This window comes from Mus caroli, unplaced genomic scaffold (assembly GCF_978045245.1).
Source record: "Mus caroli unplaced genomic scaffold, Mus_caroli_1 scaffold_3, whole genome shotgun sequence".
Lineage (NCBI taxonomy): Eukaryota > Metazoa > Chordata > Mammalia > Rodentia > Muridae > Mus > Mus caroli.
In genome coordinates, this window is record NW_028227258.1 from 29494556 (window position 1) to 29515315 (window position 20760).

A 20760-nucleotide genomic window follows, 5' to 3' on the forward strand; every position below is an offset into this window, starting at 1 on the left:
CAAAAAACAAAAAACAAAAACAAAAAACCAACCTGCCTGTTCTTTGTCTCTGTATGTCCATATAAAATTATCAACTTGTAGTGGGAAAGGGAAACATTTAGAAAGTTGGCTCAAGAGTTTGACAACAACCCCAGGGTTGCTGTTTGTGTTTAAGCCGCTTGTAATGAGGAATGCTAAATCAGGCTGTTGGCTGAATATACTATCCAATCCACATCTGTCCAGATAGGAAACATGGGACTAAAAAAAGCCAGCAGAGGTAGCGAAGCCCACATAAAACTATGAAAATGAGACCACACTGGCAAATCATGAGGATAGAAATATTAAAATAGGTGTAAAATAGAGGGACGTAGTTAAGGCATTTGTGTGCTTTTAAGCTAAGAAATGGCTTATACACAGAATTACACAGAAAGTATAATCATTCATCCAGTCACTAACTGCTCACTGCACATTTACAAGCCCAGGAAATATAAACATAGGGCTTATTTTCTGTCACCAAGAAACGTAGAACATGGTATTTAAAAAACCAAAACCGATTATGTGATTAGAGAGTAATCATATGTCACAATATTGGAGCCTGACTTGCACTGTATGGACTTAGAGGAAGAACCCAGCTGGTGACAGCAGTGAATTTATGGATCAGATTCAAGGATAAAAGACAGGAAAAGTAATGAATGAACCTAGGCAAAAGAGATTTGTGGAGATATGATAAAAATGACCACGTCATGGGAAAAAAATATCCTGGAAGAAAATAGAGCAGGGTAGAACCTTAAATGATGTCAGATGGAGTTATTTGGTCTTGGTCCAGTAGGCAATAAGGACTCATGAAGAGATTTTAGCAAATTACAGTAATAAAAGTAATGGCAGCTTATGAAAAAAAAAATCAGCCTTAGAGGCATTCACAGGTTAGATCAGAAGGGCAAGGAGACACCAGGGAGGCAGAATTGGTCACAGGATTGGTCTAGTGTTAGAGATGGTAAACAGCCTGTGGACCAGTATTTGGGGATGAACAGGTTGGGTGTGTGGGGATGCGCTTTGAGAAAGCTTCTGCTAGGACAGATTTCAAGAACAGCTGTAAGAGGCTTCTAAACCATCTACCTTCAGCAAGAGGAAGACAAATGGTATCAAGAGTCTCTAGTCATTAGTTGATAAGGTGAGCCATGTACTTGGTGGGGAAAGCGCCCAGCAGAACAGGCTGTATTTGTGCAAGTCAGTAGGGAAATCATGGCCATGAGACCCCAGAAACGGCAGAACTGCAGGGAACAGCTTGCCACGACTACACAGAGGGATAGCTGTTGTACCTAAGGAAAGATCAGAGACTTCAGGCTAGCAAAAGTCAGGGTGGATAAAATGTGTGGAATACCGAAAGAGAACAGCTTCACTAGAGCAAGAGAAGGAAAGAAGTGAGAGCAGAAAGCCAGATAGAGCAAAAAGAGTTTTGAAAGGATGGTGAGTTGGAAGAAGTGTCACAGGAAGGTTGAGGGCGATGACAATTACGGACTTTACCCAAAGGTCAGTATTGGGTGACAGCCAGTATAATGGACATGTGTAAAACAGAAAGCATGAATAAGAAGCAAGGGAAGGAGAGCAAGCCACTCTTTTTCACTGAATGAAAAGAAATAAAGGGAATGGTAGCCATAGAAGCACACCGAAGACCAAGAGGTGGCTTCTTAAGTGTGTGACACATCTTTAGTAATTTGCTCCCCAATAACTCAATGAGCTATTCACAGCTCGTATCTTCATTTCAAATATGGAGAAATAGATGCACACAAAAGCCAAAGAACGGGCCAGGTCACATCTGTGGTAAGCCAGACAGATGAAACCTGAATTCAACGGATGCAGTTCGGCTCCTGCTCAACCTTGTAAAATTCCCTCTTTGAGTAAGGAAGCAAACATTTGCCTAAACGAACACAATGTTTATACTTGGTAAAGTCTAGGAATATTTAAAAGTAAAAGGGAAACAAAAGCAGGGATTTAAGATGGTACAAATTAAGGACTCCTGGGGAAGGAGACAGGTAGGCTTGGGAGGGAGTAGATGTGCTTCAAGGAAGTGGTGGACAGAGAATTCAGTGATGAGCTACGTGGGCCAGCTGTGGGTTGAGGGAGAATGTCCCCATAGGCTTGGATATTTGAACACTCAGTCCCCAGTTGGTGGTAATGTTTGGGGAGGTGACACAGGTGATACAGCTGGAGGAAGCACATCACTGGGGTTAGGGTTTGAGAATTAAAAGCCTCACCCTACTTCTGGTTTAGTCTTTGCTTCATGTTTTCCACAGAAGATGTGAGCTCTCAGCTTTCTGTGCCTGATGCCACACCTTACTGCCATTATAAACTCTAGCCTTCTGGAACCATAAGCTAAAATAACCTCTTTTATAAGTTGTGGTTGGGCCTGGTGTTTTAGCACAGCAACAGAAAACCAACACCCTTATCTGTGTTTGTCATTCTTCGTGCGTCTTAGAGTCACTTGCCTGTAAGGCCTCGTGGAGGTTGCCATTGTAGTCTATGATCTCTGTGGCTCCTGGGTCTCCCTTTTGTCCAGGTGGACCCTGAAACCAGGAGAAAGATGTGGGTGTTAGCCTAGAATACAAGATGGAGGTAAAAGTGGAGTAGCTTGAGGCTCCCTCCCCCAACTGTTATTTCCTTACTAAGACATAGGTGTATTTCAGAATAATAATTGCATTTAAATTTCATTCATATTGTAAAGGAGAGGGACCAGTTATAACTACCTGTCTATGGTGGATGTGAAACTGATTCCAAGGCACAAGTTAAACTTTGCATCTTGGAAATTATTATTGGCTGTCTCTGTATTTATTAAGATAACGCCTAATCCCCCTTCCTCTCATCCATGTGCCATGGGTCACTTCCTCATTCCTTAAGAAGAGAGCAATGGCCGGGTGTGGTGGCGCACGCCTTTAATCCCAGCACTCGGGAGGCAGAGGCAGGTGGATTTCTGAGTTCGAGGCCAGCCTGGTCTACAAAGTGAGTGCCAGGACAGCCAGGGCTATACAGAGAAACCCTGTCTCGAAAAACCTAAAAAAAAAAAAAAAGAAGAGAGCAATGCTGAACAGTGCTGTAGGAAATGCTTGGCCTCCCCATAGGACTGTTATTATTTCATATGTCCCAATTTATCCAAAATTAAAGGAAATGGAAAACAAAAAAGAATATTATTGATCCACAAATACACACCCCCATTCAAGACTATTGAAGAGCACACATCTCTCTACACCTCCAGACTTTTATTCTACCTAACACAGCTTCTACAGAACTTCCACGAGCCATATCCTAATTCCCTGACTTTCCTAAGGAGTGTGAATACATGGACTATTTTCTTAACTGAAAAATGGAAGTCTTATTAGCTGGGTTGTAGAAGGATTTCTACTTTTTTTTTTTTTCCAGAATGAAGTGTATTGTTTGGTAAGATTGCTATAGTACCTGCTCCTGGATAACAAAACAAATAGCAAGGATGTCGTCACGCTGGAACAATCAGGGTCTACCACTAATGCTTTTATTGTGTAGTGTCTGTTCAGGTGCGGTTCACAAAATCACACCGACATGCCTCTGAATCTGAATCTAGACAAGAAAACACTCACCCGTGGCCCCAGAGCGCCAGAATCTCCTTTGTCTCCACGATCACCCTTTGGCCACAAAACAAAAAACAAAACAGTAAATTAGGTGGAGGACCACGGATGTAGAAATCGATCGCATACAAAGAGTCGTTTGTTACCACACTTTAAACATGAACTGCACACATATAAAGCAACCACCACCATCTTCTCAACCCTCCTCAGACAGCAGGGTATCTTGGAGCAATCGGACTGGATATGTACTCTCTGGCCAGGTGGGATGGGCAAAAGCAATGTGAGTGATTTCCATGGTGACCTTTATTTTAGGCTGAGCACGGCTGCTTTCCTCTGAAGGAGTATGAGTAATGGGAAAAGTGACCAGCCAACGTGGCATCTATCCCCAGAGAAGAAAAGTAGAGAAAGTTGGGACAGGAAGGAATAGAGAGCTCATTCTAGGGAGCACAGGACTGTAAGGTCAGAGGCTAGACCTCCCTCTGATGACAGAGGTCGACCTGTAGCTATTTTAACACTCAGTGCTAAAGGCGAGAGCATCCAGATAGACCAGATAGATTGGCCAGGCTTCCTTTATGTCCCCTCTCTCCTTCTTCTTTTTCTCTCTCTGCCTCCTTTCTTTTTCTCCTTCAAAGCAGTAAGAAATCATCTCTGGGGTTTTATTTACAGTGTCATAACCCCACCTACAGAGCTACCAAGAATAGTCTAACTCTCCAAGTGATGAGAAGTCTAATGCGCAACTAATAGAAGACACTTAAATCTGGGTCTATGTAAAGGTTTTAATAGTTTACAATTAGAGCCCCTTTCTATATGAAATGCAAAGCATCTTCCTGTCTGTAGACAAAGGCCACTGAAGATAAGGGGACTGTGCAGTTATAATTTTTTCCTATGCAGGTTTTACTACTAACACAGGCCATTAGCAGTTAACAGGCTCTAATCTCTAGGGAACCAACAATCTCTAATCTCTAGTCCCATTTTTCTATTTTTCTTGGTTATTAAGCATTCTATGGGAATGGGTGGGTAGGGAAGTGGGGGGGGGCGCTATGGGGGACTTTTGGGATAGCATTGGAAATGTAATTGAGGAAAATATGTAATAAAAATATTAAAAATTAAAAAAAAGCATTCTAAGCAACAGTATACATGTTATTTATACGCACCATGACAAAGGGATCACTACTATTGGTGGTGATATTTTATTTCTATTATTATTTAATGAGTCTGCATGTGCCTGCACTGAGTCACAGTGAGTGTATGCAGGTCAGTGCACAACCATGGGTGTCTGTGCCCGTCTTCCACCTAATTTGAAACAGGGTCTCTTTGGTATTTTTCCATGGTATGAGCCAGGCTAGCTTCTGGGAAGTCCCCTGTCTTTCCCCCTATCTTCTTGCAGGAGTGCAGGGATTACAGATGCTTCAGCTGTTTTGGGGGTTCTGGGGATTCAAAGTCAGAGCCTCACATGTACAGGAAGCCATCTTACTGACTGAGCCCTGTTCCTGGTCCTAGGGTGACATTTTTACCTCTCTGAATGGAGTTAGGTAACAAACTAAAGTATAACATGAACATCTGTCACAAAGATAGGAAGTGAAAATTAAGAGCATACGTTATATAAATCATTTATTTTTCCAAATAAGCTATTCTCAAGAAACATGCTATATATCCTCTCTTAAAGAATAGTCTGAAGGGGGCTAGCGAATGGCTCAGCAGGTAAAGGCACTTGCCATTGAGCCTGACTACCAGAATTTCATTCCTAGATCCCAGGACATGGAGGGAAAGAAGTGATTCCCACAGGTTCTCCTCTGACTTCCACATGTGTCTTGTGGCACACAGCACAACACACACACATACACACACACACTCAGGTTAAGAAAAAGAATTGTCTAAAGGATAAGATCAGACAAAAACAAAGAAAAAAAAGCCAAGTGTCTTGTGATACAATCACAGGGACAAACTAACTATAAATTCCCAAAGAAAAGGTTTTTATCCACAACAGGACTCTTGGTGGAAAAGGCGAAAGACACAGATCTCGAAGGCCCACAGTCACATCAAAATGGGTACTGGTTACTGACCTTTGACCCCTTCGGGCCTCTAGCTCCTGATTCACCTTGTTTCCCCTATTGTAAGAGAGTATGCAGATGAGAGAAAGAAGGACAGGGAAGGTAAGAACAGTGGCTCAGAATCAAGAGGAGACATGGACACACTTTACCTGCCCTGCCCAACACAGTGCTGCATAGGGTTGGTTATAATGATATACAGTATACGTATCACCATAGCAGGGGCTCACTCCCTGGTCTCTGTCAACCTCTATCCATTATGACTTTGGGGACAGTTTTCCTTCAGTAGGCTGGGGAGAGCTCTGTGATGTGAGTGACTTGTATGAGTCTCAGCAGGGCTTATATGCATAGATTTCTTTTTCTTCAGAGACTACACCATCCACTTTGTCTCCAGGAGGGGCTGGCTATTAGACTAGGGTGTGACCACGTTAGTTTGCATAATGTTTAGATAAATAAAGATTGCATAGGCAAATAAAACCTTGGCTGTAATATTTTCAAGGTGTTACAGGCCATCAAGTTACCATGGAAATGAACACAGCATCCGGCAAAGAGGTTTTTGGTTTTTTTTTTTTTTTGTTGTTTTTGTTTTTGTTTTTTTTTTTTCTCAGCCGGCTGTACCACCCATTGAGCGATAATGTATAACATGACAGCACCTGTCCATTTACATCCAGAGATGTTATTAAATTTCTTCACTGAGCTTCATGGTGTAAACAAGAAAAGTTGAACTGCAAAATCACTAGCCACCAGTGTGCATCCCAATGAGGTGTTTACGATTTGGGTTGGTTTTATATCTGCTGAAGAGTTAGCTGCCTGTTCGAGAGCAAGAGGCATGTATTCCCAGACCAATGAACGCTCTCTGCCAGGATAAGAGTGACTGACCTTTGGCCCTGGGGCTCCAGGATCTCCTCGTTCACCTCTTCCAGGAGGCCCCGCCTCCCCACGATCACCCTGTCACAAATCACAAGATAGATAAATAGCAGCCAAAGAATACAGGAGTTCACTAAAACCAAGGTTAACAGACAGCCGCTGCTTATCCACAGTGCCCTGGTGCTATGTTAATCTCTGAAGATGACTGATCCCTCTATGTGCACAAACCGACCTGAGAATGTTCATTTTTGGTGCCATCTTGATTGGGCCAGCGAGCACCTATGGAGCTGCTGAAACATTCTTATTGTTTCTAGGAGGAGACTGCACGTCGGTTAGTGGAGTGAGTGGGAGGGGCTTACCCTTAAAATAGTTGGCTCTGGATGGATAGAATAAAAGGCAGAAGACAGTCAAGCCATCTCTCCCTATGTAGCTCCCTTTCCTGCCCATGACACCACACTGCAGTCTTCTGCCCCAATGGCAAGATTAGCACCAGGCACTGCATCCCAGACCTTTACCTGCTGCCTTGGAGTTTCAGTATCAGCTTCCAGGATTCTGAAACCTTCAGGCCAGGGTAGAACCACATTCCTAGCATCCTTCTAGCTTGTGGATAGCTGGCTTATGTGGGACATTTTTGCCTCTATAACCACAAGAGTCAATTCCCCTAATAAACCTCCTCCCTAACCATGTCTATGTTTATATATATATGTAAGTACATACATGTTTACCTACCTAGCCACTGACCCACCCACCCATTCACTCATTGATGTTCCTTCTGTGTCTCTAGAACTCAAGTAATAATGCAAGCCTTCCTTATAATCTCCATTCTTTAATCAAGAAAATAATAGTTTATTAAATGCAGCTATGTGAATAAATGTAATGACTTTTAAAGGGTATCACTATGGTCTATTATTAATTTATTATATTATTATTATTGTAAAGTGGACAATTTTACATTCTGTAGCAAATTTTAAGTAAATCTAGCAGAATGTTTAGCACAGTGGTGAAGTTCCATGCTTTGTACTATGATACCTTGTTTTCTTATACTCTGACAGAAAGTTAAGTTTTCTAGGCAGATGTAGCTTAGACAAAGGCAAAGGGACAGTCCTTGGGGACACGCCATCCCTACTACAGATATCTAGATGCTATTAGTTTTTCTTCCTTAGAATCTGTCTTCACTGCCCTACAAGTTAGAGATACAATCTTTGTTTATTTTTAGATCTATTGTTAGGGGTACAAATCCAGACCATGTATAAAAATTGTAAAAGGCCATCGTTGGGTCGCAATAGATGTTCAAATTGCAGATTTTCCTTTAGGATCCAACTCTTGTTAAGACAGGCAATTCAGCTAACAATTACGTTTAGAATATTGCTGAAAATGGCTCTCTATGCATGAACTGGCTTGTAGAAATACTACACAGGTATATCACATCCCTTCCTTCTCTTTGAGCTTCAGAGTAAAGTATCTGCTCTTTAGAATCATGCTGAGTTCCTTTATAACAGCAATTACTGCCAACTTCATGGCTCTAGGACTGGATATCCCTCTCACGAGAGCTATGGAATGGTATAGCTGCTATCTATCGAAAGGGCATTTAGGGGTAAGTATCTCTACCAGCTGGGTTTCTTCTACCTTCTGCTGTATAGCAAAAATCTGCAGGAGATCACAATGGCTTTCCTGCTGGAACTTCCTCTCCTCCTGTGGTGGTATACTTCTCTGCCTGGCTACCTTCTCTCCTCTCCTGGCTTTAAAGCTCCAAGCTCAAAAAAGAAAAAAAAAAAAGAAAAAAAGAAGAAAAAATCCAACCATTTTCTTATCAACAGACAATTTATTTTCTCTCTAAGAAAGGTCTGTCTTGTGTGGATCTGTTCAGGCTTAAACAGAAAATTTCCATATTTTGCTAATGGGCCTGATAGCTCATTATGTGAAAGTGTGATTTCTTTGGAAATCAACCATTGCAAAATCCTACTGAGTTCCAGTCCCCTTAGGCAATGAACAGTTTCTACTCCCTAGGATTAGAGTTATTTTCACTTGACCAAAGCAGACATGAGGACTAGTCTGACTGAATAGACCATGACACAGTTCCTTAACTATTGGACATCATCCCTGGTTTATTTCTGGTGAGTGCAGAACTCACCGAGGCAGACTCTGCCGTGGTTCAAAAATAAATGACTATACGTTGATGTCACTTTGTCCCTTTGATTCATGAGTCTGTCATGAGCACAGCGCCGTCATCCGAGTCCTATCTTTTTAGATCTTCTGGGTAGATAGAGCAAGAACTCTGGGCCTGACATTATCTGCAGCACTGCATTCTTTTTGCGTGGCAGTAGCATACAGCTTTTGCTTTCAGGGTCCTCTTTATGGTTGCCAAAGAGAACACTAAGAGATGGTTTTCATTATAGAATACTTCTGAAAACACCACTCAGGGTAGATCCTTGTGGAATGAAGCGTTTAGACATCTCTGTAACATCCATGGGGATGGGATTAGTGCCCAGTTTACAAATGTATCATAAGATGGATGACGAAGAGTAGGCTATGGCCACCTCCAGCCCTCCTTTCTGCTTAGTTACCTTTCCGGGTAGCTGGGAAGCCAGCGGCATCACAACGCTTACTGAGGAATCTAGAGGGCAATCTTTAACAGCTACTATATTCCACCCACCCATAGTGGTTCCTAAAGCTTCCTGGATATAACTTCCAATTGCCTGCCTGGGTGGATCAGGCTGCCTCGTTTCGAAGGCAGAAATATCTGGTCACCTAAATAGCAGAGTCATTTCACCTTTCTTTTGACAGAGATGACCCAATTTTCACAGGAAGGTAAAGGGAATAACTGTCCACTTACTTTTGTTCCTGGTAGCCCTGGTAACCCTGGCTCTCCTTGAGGACCAATGAAGCCTGGTTCTCCCTTAAAAGAAAGGATGGCATACAAAGGCATTATTCATCAGACGGTACACTCCGTTTTCCTACTTCGATGTCATTTCCTTGTTTGTATGCAACTGCTCTGGCTGAGATCAAACTACTCACTATAAGATGCTCATCAGTGGACATTCAGGGCAAAGCTCCAGAGACATGAAAGAAAGTGACAAGGTCACTGGATAAGTGTGTTTATGATAATTTCTTCTCTCATCTGTTGCCTGGTGTTGCTTGCCACTCATCACATTAAGACCTATTGTGTTTGGGCGGATGTGGAAGATCTTCTAAGATACCATTCATGAATTCATAGCCTTGTGAAATCTTTTCCCTTTGAGTCAAGTATAAACTCACTATGTAAATATACTGAATAAAATATCCTGGGAGTGAAGGGACATCACATCTGAGTCTAAGCTGTTCAGAATGGCTTCTATTTGGGGAGGATCTTGCCTGTAGTTTCCCACTTGGGTCACTTGTTTTGAGGGGAGCAAACTGCTCTGCTTTGAGTCTCCCGATGGAGCTGCCACAGTCTAAGGACTGAGGTTGGCCAGGAACCTTGTGAGGGAACATGGTAGTGAATGCTCCCTCCCCTTAGAGCCTTCTAAAGAGAACACAGCCCTGGATTCCTCATCCATTGCAGTCTCCTCAGGGACTCAGAGCCAGAGGCCACCTGCTATGCTTGGCTTAAACTCTTGTCTTTTGCTGACTGTAAGCCAACTTAACTGTTTTCTTTTTTAGGATAAAGTGGTAGGTAACGTTACAGAACTGAAACAAAAGATATAGGCAGGGGAGCGATTTCGTAATGTTCAGTATGAAAGGAAAAAAAATCCCCTTTTTTGCCATACCTCTCAATCATTATCTCTGCTACCTGGAGGAAATTCATCTGTGGCACAATAAATGGTACCCAGGTCTTGGAATAGAGCTTCTAAACCTTAGATCCCTCTGGGTTACAGGAATGGTAAAGGATGGCCTTTGTTGATTGTAACTAGTCTCTTCTAACCACCCCGAATTGGTGCAAATGCTGAGACTCGAAGGGAGCACCTTAGATATTATCAAACAGTAAGGAACCAATCTGATGGCTAGAAAAATGGAATTCTGTTCTATCTCTTAATCTAGGAGAGGGGCAGGTGGCTGGATATGGGATTCAATCACTAGACAGTAGTGATTACATCAGTCATGCAGGAACCCTTAACTGACAGGGCTAGTGCAGCCCTTCCAAGAGTTATGTGCCAGGAGGGTAGGGCATTCAGATCCACAAGGACAGAGGCTTTTGTGGCTAGTGATCTTCTAGACAGTGCCCTATTCACCAGGTCATTCTTTTTTTTTTTTTTTTTTTTGCCTTTATAATAAACTATAACAGCAAGCATAGCACAGTGTTTTCCTGAACCACGACTCATTTGAGCCAATTCCTAAAATGGGTGTACTGAGAACTCCTAAATTAGTGATTCTCTATGTGGGTTGTGACCCCTTTGAGAGCTCAACAGCCCCCTTCACAGGGGTCACATATCAGATATTTATATGACCATTCACAACAGTAGCAAAACTACAGTTAAGAAGCAGCAATGAAAATAACTTTGTGTTTTGAGGTCACCACAACCTGAGGATTAGAGGGTTACAGCATTAGGAAGGCTGAGAATCATTGCCCTAAATTCATAGCCATATCAGAAAAGGTGCAGATAATCCAGGTCACCCCAGAATTTCCTACTTGCAACTGAAATGAAGCTAATCTTGCAGGATTGGTCCTAAAGTCTGTGACATTGGAGGCAAACAAAACCAAACCAAAACCCAAAAACCAACCCAAATCTGAACTGGTGTCTACATTGTCTTGATTATCCATAAAATTTATTTTCTTTTTTAACTAGTCGAGGGAAACAAAATTGCTTAAAATATAAAATACATATCCAAACTTTAAAGCAAAACCCATAATGGTTCTATTTCCATATTTCCTGTTTTTTTAAAGCTTGTACTATTTCTGGAAGAATTACTGGTACAATTGATTTCCCTCTAAGATAACTGTCACTGAGCCTCGTTTCATGGAACTTGGAGTTAAGCAGAAGACAGAGAGTGAGTTTGTTGGATATGTTAAAATGTCTGAATCTATGTTTCAAACAACTGAATTTTTCAAACATACTATATATATAGTAAGTAGTTGGGAACAAAAGGGTGTCATCACAACAAAACATTTTAGGTGACACATCATTCACAGATTTCCTCTGACTTGGGCACTCAGAGAACAGGAAGGTAAGGGTTGGACCTACTGGTTGAGGTTGATGCTAAGGCTATTTCCTGTAGCTCCTATTCTACTTGGTCCCATAGTCTTCCACCTAATGGAAGGGAAATCCTTGGCAAATATTTTGACATACCTCTTAATATTTCAAAATAAAAATCTGAGTTTAATTCAGTGAAGTCATTCATGAATAATTCAACCTTTAGAAAAATAATTTGTTAATTCATAAACAAAAATACTATATGGGGGATGTACTGGCTAGTTTTGTGTCAACTTGACACAGCTGGAGTTATCACAGAGAAAGGAGCTTCAGTTGAAGAAATGCCTCCATGAGATCCAACTGTAAGGCATTTTCTCAATTAGTGATCAAGGGGGAAGGGCCCCTTGTGGGTGGGACCATCTCTGGGCTGGTAGTCTTGGGTTCTATAAGAGAGCAGGCTGAGCAAGCCAGGAGAAGCAAGCCAGTAAAGAACATCCTTCCATGGCCTCTGAATCAGCTCCTGCTTTCTGACCTGCTCGAGTTCCAGTTCTGACTTTCTTTGGTGATGAATAGCAATGTGGAAGAGTAAGCTAAATAAACCCTTTCCTCCCCAACTTGCTTCTTGGTCATGATGTTTGTGCAGGAATAGAAACCCTGACTAAGACAGGGGATAAGTAAAATGCTTTTTTTTTTTTTTTTTTTTTTTTTTTTGGTTTTTCGAGACAGGGTTTCTCTGTATAGCCCTGGCTGTCCTGGAACTCACTTTGTAGACCAGGCTGGCCTCGAACTCAGAAATCCACCTGCCTCTGCCTCCCGAGTGCTGGGACTAAAGGCGTGCGCCACCACGCCCGGCTTAAGTAAAATGCTTTTAATAAAGTAATAGTATCTTACTGATAGAAATATTATATGCTATAATATATCTGAATATGTATCTTCTTGCTACTTTCAAGAGCAATTTAGTGTCACTGGTCATGTTCTTATGTTCATGAAACTGTAATGTAGAGGTTGGATGTTTGTAAACTTGAATGCTTAACACATTTTCAGGCAAAAAATAAAATGATCTCTTTAGCCAATCAAATGGAAGCTTTGTTAAACCACACAAATAAAAAAGAAGACAGGGCAAAAGTTGCAGAAACTCATTCCTTATTTGAGTTAGTGTTTAGCTTACAAAATAGTCAGGCATGCAATTGCATTATTCACAAATGTGTAAGGCTAATATGACTAGGGCATTGCTATCTCAGCAGCTGGATAAAGGCCTTTCCCTTCCTTTAAAAAACATATTAAAATTTTGAAATGGAATGTTCAGGATAAAATTACTTAATTTCAAGAGATATACCCAATAACAGACTTAACAGTGTCAGTAATTTTAGTACTATTGATCTTACATGGTCTGAAAGGCTTTTAGTATCATTAGTTGCTCATGATCATGACTCCAAAACGGAGCACCAGTCACATACAGATATCTTAACACGTGCCATATTCTGATGTTTTCAAGGCAAATCTCAACATATCTAGCTATAGGATGGCAAATCGGTGTCTGTCTCCTCTGAGAGCGCTCCATAACTTTAGGGCCATGGTTCCATCTTGCTCATCTCATGATGGGGTGGAAAGGAGGTACTTAGTGGTCTCCTCTCTCAGACTTCAGAGATGATTACTGATATAGACAGGGCATGAAGACCCCCGCTTGGATCTTGGGTTCTTAACCTTTCTTGTCTCCTGGGCTTACAGTAGTAGTTCAGGAAATGTACTGGGGAAATCCTGGCTTTAGACTGCTGAAGAGGGCTTAAGGGTTAGACTGTTTGCTTTTGTCCTTCAGCATCTCAGCGATGTGGCTTCAGAGTCTGTATGAGGGCTAACCTTTTAGACACAGCCACTTATGGAGCTTGGAGGTTATATCAAAGAACATCAGCAATTCTATCTGAAGAAACTACTATAACTTTTCTTTGTCCAGTTACCTATCTGAGGTGTAGAAAATACTTAACCACAAACAACAGATTTAGAAATTGTTGAAATGTTGATGAGAATATAGTTGTAGTCTTTTAAGCCAGACATTAAAGAGATTTTAGTGGGGAAAACCCTCTACATCAATGTTACCTTTCGTACATTTTTTTTCCTGGTCGTATTAGGCAAAATTGGATTTTATTTCATACAACATGCAATTTAATTAACAATGAATAAAATGTGTCTTTGTTTTGAGTAGGATATATTTTTTGTTTGCAGTCAGTTTCTTCCACTATTACCTATTTCCTATGAAAAACAACCACCCCAAATACCTCACTGTGATAGCAACTCAAACATGAAGTCTCCTGCACAAAAGCTAAAGGGAAACAGAGAAAGCAACCATAGTAGCTACTACAGTCATGCTCACCAACCACGAGAGCAACAACCACTACAATTGTATCCATCAACCATAAGAAAAACAACCACTACAATCATGTCCATCTACCATGACAACAACCCAACCATGACAACAACCACTACAACCATGTCTTCCAACCACAAGAGCAACAACCACTCCAGTCATGTCCACCAATCATGACAGCAACTATGTCCAACAACCACTGCCCATCTATATTACAAAAACATGAAGCAAAGCTGGCAGATTTTTAGGAACATGGCTTTTCTGAAATCTAGTGATGGCTAAAGAGTTCACGAAGACTTAGAATTCCATAATAAAATCTTAATGACTTTCTAATAAATGGCAGGGACATATTTCTGATGGCCACACCCTACCTTCTACAATGGTCATTAGGATAGCCTTCATAAAGGTGAGAGGAACCAACAAATCCTGAGCAGGGGTCATTAGACCAATGAAAAAAGGAAGGATGAGAGATAAAGAGAGAGAAAAAGAGATATAGAGAGACAGAGAGGCAGTTTCATTTACACAGAAATGGCTTGCCAGATGTTTCCATATAGACTTCCAGAACATACCATCTGTTAGGCAGAGTGGTGGCCAGAAAGTCCTAACTGATTAGTTCTCACTCCCAGAAAAGTATCTGGTTTTTCATTTACTACTATTTACTTTATTTTTATAAGTCATTATCAATTAGAGAAGTAAAATATATCATTTTCTTAACCTGTCTAAAAACTCTCTCTAGACCAAGTCATGTTTCCCTGATATTTATGATTCCTGAACAGATCTGATTTCATTGTCCCCAAAAATAGTATAACGGGGTTTGAAAAATGTGTGCTGATGTGCCTGGGTGCTAAAAGCATCCCCAATAATGTTGATTAATGTGTCCTGACACAGAATGCATTAGCCATACAGTGTTCTTCTTGCTTAAAGGCTAATTAGAATTCAAGTCAGCATGATACCTACTTTTGAGAATTACAGCAATAACATTTGTTATACTAAGAACTGCTAGGCAGCAAGCTTTGGTAGTAACTGATTTCTAAAACTATTGAAGAGACTAAAATAAAATAAAAGTGAAGTTTGCTCCTAAAACACTGATTTCTCAAACCTGTCATTTTGATTTTGTTTTGTATTATTTTGTTTTGGTCTTAACAGACTTGCATCATGAAGGGCATGGCTGCTTTTCATTATGAGTTTCCTGATGGGCCTCGAGTTCCTCACATCTTCTGTGCAAGCAGGAAGTAGTCACAACAACAATGACACAGTGTGACCCATCCACCAAGGACGTCTTATTCCCTTTCTTCTATGAATTACTCTTACATCCCTGCATTTATCTTTGTCAGTTTTGAGATGTGCTGTTGTTTCTGAGGGTTGCACTTCATTCATCCCCATCAGCTTCTGAAGAAACCTTTGTTACTCAGAGAGCACTAGGCTGGCACTTAACATTGAAAATGCCAAGCCAATGTCTCTGTCCCCTGAAAACTGCTTCTAGGTCAAGGGGGACTTCCTATGATGTGAGGTAGGTTTTTTCACCACCTTAAACCCTTCTGCCTTTTTTACGTTCTTGATCCGATTGTCAGATTCTCACTGATGTGAAAGCCAGAGTAAAAGCATTAAGCTTCACGGAAAGGTGAACCTTGAAACCATGGTTGCTGCTCAAACAGCTTTTTCTGTAGTACTTCATGTAGTACCTGCTGTAATATAGCTTCCCTGTCTACTTAAAACTTGACTTCTAGATATGGTAAACTGCTTTTATCTTTGGAAAGATAAAAGCAAGCATTGAAAATCTGTGAAAAATGTCTTGGGTTAGGCAAGACAGTTCAGAACAGTCGTAGGATACAAAATCAACTCAGGAACTCCAGCAGCCTTCCTATATACAATGAAAAACATACTGAAGAGGAAGTCAGGAAAGAATGCCACTCCCAGGAGCCTCAGAACTGCCTTGGAATACAGCTAATCAAGGAAAACGAAGACTTGTACAATGGCAACTTCAAGACTGAAAAAAGAAAGTAGAAGAAGGTACCAGAAGATGGAAAGACAGCCCATGCTCATGGGTTGGTAAGATTAGTGTTATCAAAATGACCATCCTACAATCAGCAATCTATAGATTCAATAAAGTTTGCATCATAATTTCAATTCAATTTCTCATAGGTACTGTAAAATATCTTAATTTTCATGTGGAAATATAAAAGATCCAGGATAGTCAAAATAATCTTCAACAACAACAACAACAACCAACCCTGCTGAGGTATCAGTGCACCAGATTTTACATTTTACTATAGAGCTACAGTAATAAAAAAACAGTATGGTGTTAGCATCAAAACAAATATACTGGTTAATGGAATGGAACTAAGGATCCACACATAAACCCAGACTCCTACAGTCACCTGATTTTTTTTTTTTTTTTTTTGGAAAAGAGGCCAATATTACACATTGCACAAGAGACAGCATCTTCAACAACTAGACAAATACTGCCACTCAAACTGATACCTACATGTAGAAGAATGAAATTCAGTCAGTTCTTATAGTCATAAAATTCAACTCCAAATGGATCAAATTCCTGATATCCTGAGTCGGATTTCTGCTCAGAAAGCAGGGACTACACTTTCTTAGAGGCACAGAAAAGGAAAATCTGACCAGGATCCTGATGGTGCAGGCATTAAGACCAACCACTGACAAGGGACCTCCTGGAAACTTAAATAGTATCTGTATGGCAAACCATTATTTGAATGAGGCAGCCAACAGAAGGAGAAAAAATCCTGACCACCAATACATCTGCCAGAGGGTTAATGGGTAGAACATACAAAGAACTAAAGCAAAACAAAACCCTTAAACATTAAGAAGACAAACAACCCAATTAAAAATGGGGGCATGGAACTAAACAGAGTTCTCAAAAGAAATACAGATGACTGAGACTTAGTTTTTAAACTTTTCAACATTCTTAGCTATGTAATAGAAATGTAAATTAAAACTACTTTTGGAGATTTTTATCTTACCCTAGTCAGAACGGCCAAGATGAAAAGAAAACCAAAACCAAGGGATAACAAATGTTGTCATGGGTAGAGGGAATCCCTGGGGGACACTTATTCACTGCTGGTGGGAGTGCAAACTGGTGCCACCATTGTGGAAATCAGTGTGGAGTGTGTTCAAAAAGCTGGAAATAAATTTGGTATGTGATCCAGCTCTACCACTCGTAGGCATTTATCCAAAGGGCTTGGCATCTCACTGCAGTGACACTTGCTCATCCACACCCACTGCTGTTCCATTCGCAATAGCCAGGAACTGGAAACAGTCTAGATGTCCACCAACAGATGATGGACAATGAAAATGTGGTATATCTACCCAGTGGAAAATTATCTAGCCATCAAGAAAAAAAAATTTGTGAAATTGTCAGGTAAATGGATAGAGCTGAAAACAAGCATTCTGAGTGAGGTAACAGACCTGGGACGTGTCAACTTGTCTTTTTGCTTTTCCTGTGAACACTCAGGAAGGAGAATGTTCACGGTGATACCTCATATCCTCAAGACATTGCACATGCCTGCCTTTTGCTTCCAGAACACACTTAGGTGGTAGGGAGGACGGTGATCTTAGTGCTTCAATGGTTTCATTCCTTCATCCCCCTTAAGGAGGATCCATCATGTTTATCTATATAGAGTATAACTCGGTGTATTTTCTACAGGTTAAAATTATTTACATGAGGAAATACTATATTGAATGGCTGTGTAAGTAACATTTCCAATATTCTGAGCTGTCATAAGAGAAAGAGCAACAACAGCCACTTGGTCTGTGCTAGAGACATTTCAGGAGCTATGCACACATCCATCCATTCATTCATTCATTCATTCCATTCTTATAGACCTCGGTGCTATGGTCACTGTTGGCTCTCATGAGAAAACTGAAGCACAGAGAAATTACAAGGCTTGCCTTGAGTCACAGCACCAGTAAAGGCTTTGATTTGCTTTGCTCTAGGGTTTCTGGTCAATGTTGTCTATTTATGAGGGATGTGCAACCACAAGAATACATTAACAATGTATTTTTCAAGACGAGTTTCAAGAATAAGATTTTCAAAAATAACTTAGAATATTGCCTCCTTATCTGATATCAGAAAAGGTAGGCCCAATCATTTTTATCCATGAAGATACTTGAGGGGAAAAAAAAACTCCAGCAATTTTTGAAAGCTTGTTCATAAAACTAATTTTCTAAGCTCAAATCTTATTCCAGAAGATCAATTTCTGCATGGTACATTGTACATAATTTAATTTTCCCAGTTGAACATCTTGACACTATATGAACCATGAATGCATGAAATAGGAATTCCAAATGCCTTCCACATGGTGAGAGGACTTTCAAATAACTGCAGGAAGCTCACGAGCAGTTGGAGATGAAGTCATGCCTGGTCTTAGTGACTTCCCTTATGTATGCCTGCAGTATTAGCACCTTTCTCAGAGCGGGACACTGAGGTGATAGCGAGATGAGTCTGGTGCCTGTAGCTTAGGCACTTGGTTCCTGTCCCTGAGAGCTGTGGCAGGCATGTGGGCGCTCATTAAGTTTCCAGCTAATTCCCCGAGAGCAACAGGTGTTGAACCAAAGCTCTCGTGGTATGTAATGGATGGCTTCCTCAGCGTCTTAGACGCAACAGATGGCATATGCATGTCCTCTCTGCTAGTGGCAGTCATGGAGGACACGGTGGGAAATATTTCCAAAGCATAAAAGGAACACATAGGCCTAAGATCGAGATTGATGTTTTAGTTACCACACGTCCTATAGTCACATGTAAGGGTTTTAATTTTCAATCCTGTTAACTTAAACTATGAAATGAGAATGAACGGTTTTGTATGGTTTGCCACCTTAGCAGAACGATGCAAGTTCAACTAGTAAAGAGAGTCCCAAGTTAATGAAGTGACATCACAAAAACTTTAAGTCTACTTTGATGAACAACATACCGTGAATACTGACTACCTTAATATGCTCTTACATTGTCTTTTTCTCTAAAGTTATTTGCTCACATTTAGTGCTTGCTACATTATAATGAAAGCTTATCTTTCACTTGAACTAAAGCGAGAAGATAAATCTTGTTAAGCCAAAAAATAGAGCTAATGACTGATCTCAAACAGCAGACTGTGGCCCAAGTGTGTCCTTCCCATTACACAGAGAGGCATCTCTAGAGAATACTAGCTTTTGTCAAGTGACAGGTTCACTGCCAGAGCAGTCACTTGTCAGGGACAGGAGGGCAGTGTCTGTCAGAGCCACACCACCTTGACAAAGTATTACCAGCACTTTCTCAGGCTGTGGGAACTCAAGCCCTTATTGGAGGTGGCAAGTTACAATGAACCCTCCCATCTTGAGAGTCCATGATCTTCTATAAAGGTCCATGGGTGACTAGGGACAGGCCAAGTGTCAGTGTAGACATTTAACATTGAAGCAAGCCAAGGGTAACAAATATGGTAGCTACTGAAAGCATTCACATCTTTGTATGTATTTATCTGCATTGCACTTTGGAAAAATAATGCTTTCTTTTTGACCAAGGTGTCTAAAGCCCAGGAGAAGGGACAAGTGGATGTCAGAGCCCCTGGCTGCACCCTGACAAGCCAACACTCTTGCTGTAGGGACTTTTCTGTCCTTCTAATGTCCTTTGCCTCAAAAGTCTTCATTATGATTTGTAATGCCACCAGGTTCTAATTAACACCCAAGAAGCATGACCTTAAATCATTTCAAAGATGATGATCTTGTCACTTAGAAAGAGCTGTCATTTTTTTAATGCATGGAAGTTACTAAGGAATGGTCATAAATTAGCCCTGTAATAGGAACTTTCATATCAACTTAGGATGTTATTCTTGCCAAGCAGCAAGTGACTGTGACTCGTCAGCAAACATTTCTTAGAGTGCATTCTCTATCCAAGAGTCAGACTGAAGCATCTATTTAAAACAACCTGAACTTTTTATAGTAATCTAGGAAAAGCTAACAAAATACTGGAACCAGAATTTCTGAGTGCCAACCTAGAAGGTATAGTTTTTCTGTGTATATATCACCTATAAGTATTATAAATACCATAGGACTGTCAATCAGACTAACTTCATTTAACACACTATAAAATAGCACACAGAACTGAAGAACAGAAAAATGTGCTTGTATTGCTTCCCTGCCACTTCTGAGTAATATTTATATGGAATTGATTCTAAAGGAATAGTTATAGCTAGGGGAATAGGACAGTAAGTCTCATGGTTGCCCTGGGAAAAGTCTTTAAAAATTTAAAAAATTATTTAATATTTTAAGTGGCTTAGTCCTGAAGTACCTGATGTGCCAGGGTGGGTGATAAATGGTGGTGGTGGTGGTAGTGGTGGGGCTCCCCCTTCTCGGAGGAGAAGGCAGGGGGGATGGAGGGAGGAGCTGTGAGAGGGGGCACTGGGAGGAGAGAGAGGACTGGATATCGGGATGTTAATTAATTAAGTAATTGAAAAATTAAATCTGAAAACAATGTTTTAATCCTGAACCTTAAGCAATTATGTGAACAGGTACACAGAGTTTAGGTGGAAAGCACATGTACTGACTTAAAACACTTTGACAGTGTGGTTTCTGTTTCTCAGTGGGTGTGACTGATGGGGTGGAGGCATGGCATCTTAGAGGCGTTACTCTAATGGAGAAGCAGATATGTGGTTGCCTGAGTGAATTATAGGGATGCTAAGAACTTGATAGGTTCTTAGAAATCAAGTCAACAGTTAAAGGTAAAGAGAGATCCCTTCTCGACTTTAAAGACCTTGCATGACTTCACTTGAAATACAACTTACTTTCATCTCAGGGGCGTGCATGAT

The 20760-nt window shown here is 40.8% G+C and overlaps 1 protein-coding gene and 1 long non-coding RNA gene across 2 annotated transcripts in view; one reads left to right on the forward strand and one right to left on the reverse strand.

The window, feature by feature from the left end:
* Positions 1–20172, forward strand: part of LOC115030590 (uncharacterized) — a 129525-nt gene extending 109353 nt beyond the window's left edge. The window contains exon 3 of the long non-coding RNA XR_003836171.2: positions 15107–20172. This is a non-coding gene — a long non-coding RNA (uncharacterized LOC115030590). The remainder of the gene's footprint in view (positions 1–15106) is intronic.
* Col25a1 (collagen type XXV alpha 1 chain) overlaps positions 1–20760 on the reverse strand; it is a 411050-nt gene that overhangs the window by 43633 nt on the left and 346657 nt on the right. Inside the window, exons 19-23 of the mRNA XM_021157594.2 lie at positions 9324–9386; positions 6503–6571; positions 5639–5683; positions 3588–3632; positions 2466–2543 (exon numbers count right to left, since the gene is read on the reverse strand). Of these exons, the coding sequence (XP_021013253.1) occupies positions 2466–2543; positions 3588–3632; positions 5639–5683; positions 6503–6571; positions 9324–9386 (300 nt within the window). The remainder of the gene's footprint in view (positions 1–2465; positions 2544–3587; positions 3633–5638; positions 5684–6502; positions 6572–9323; positions 9387–20760) is intronic.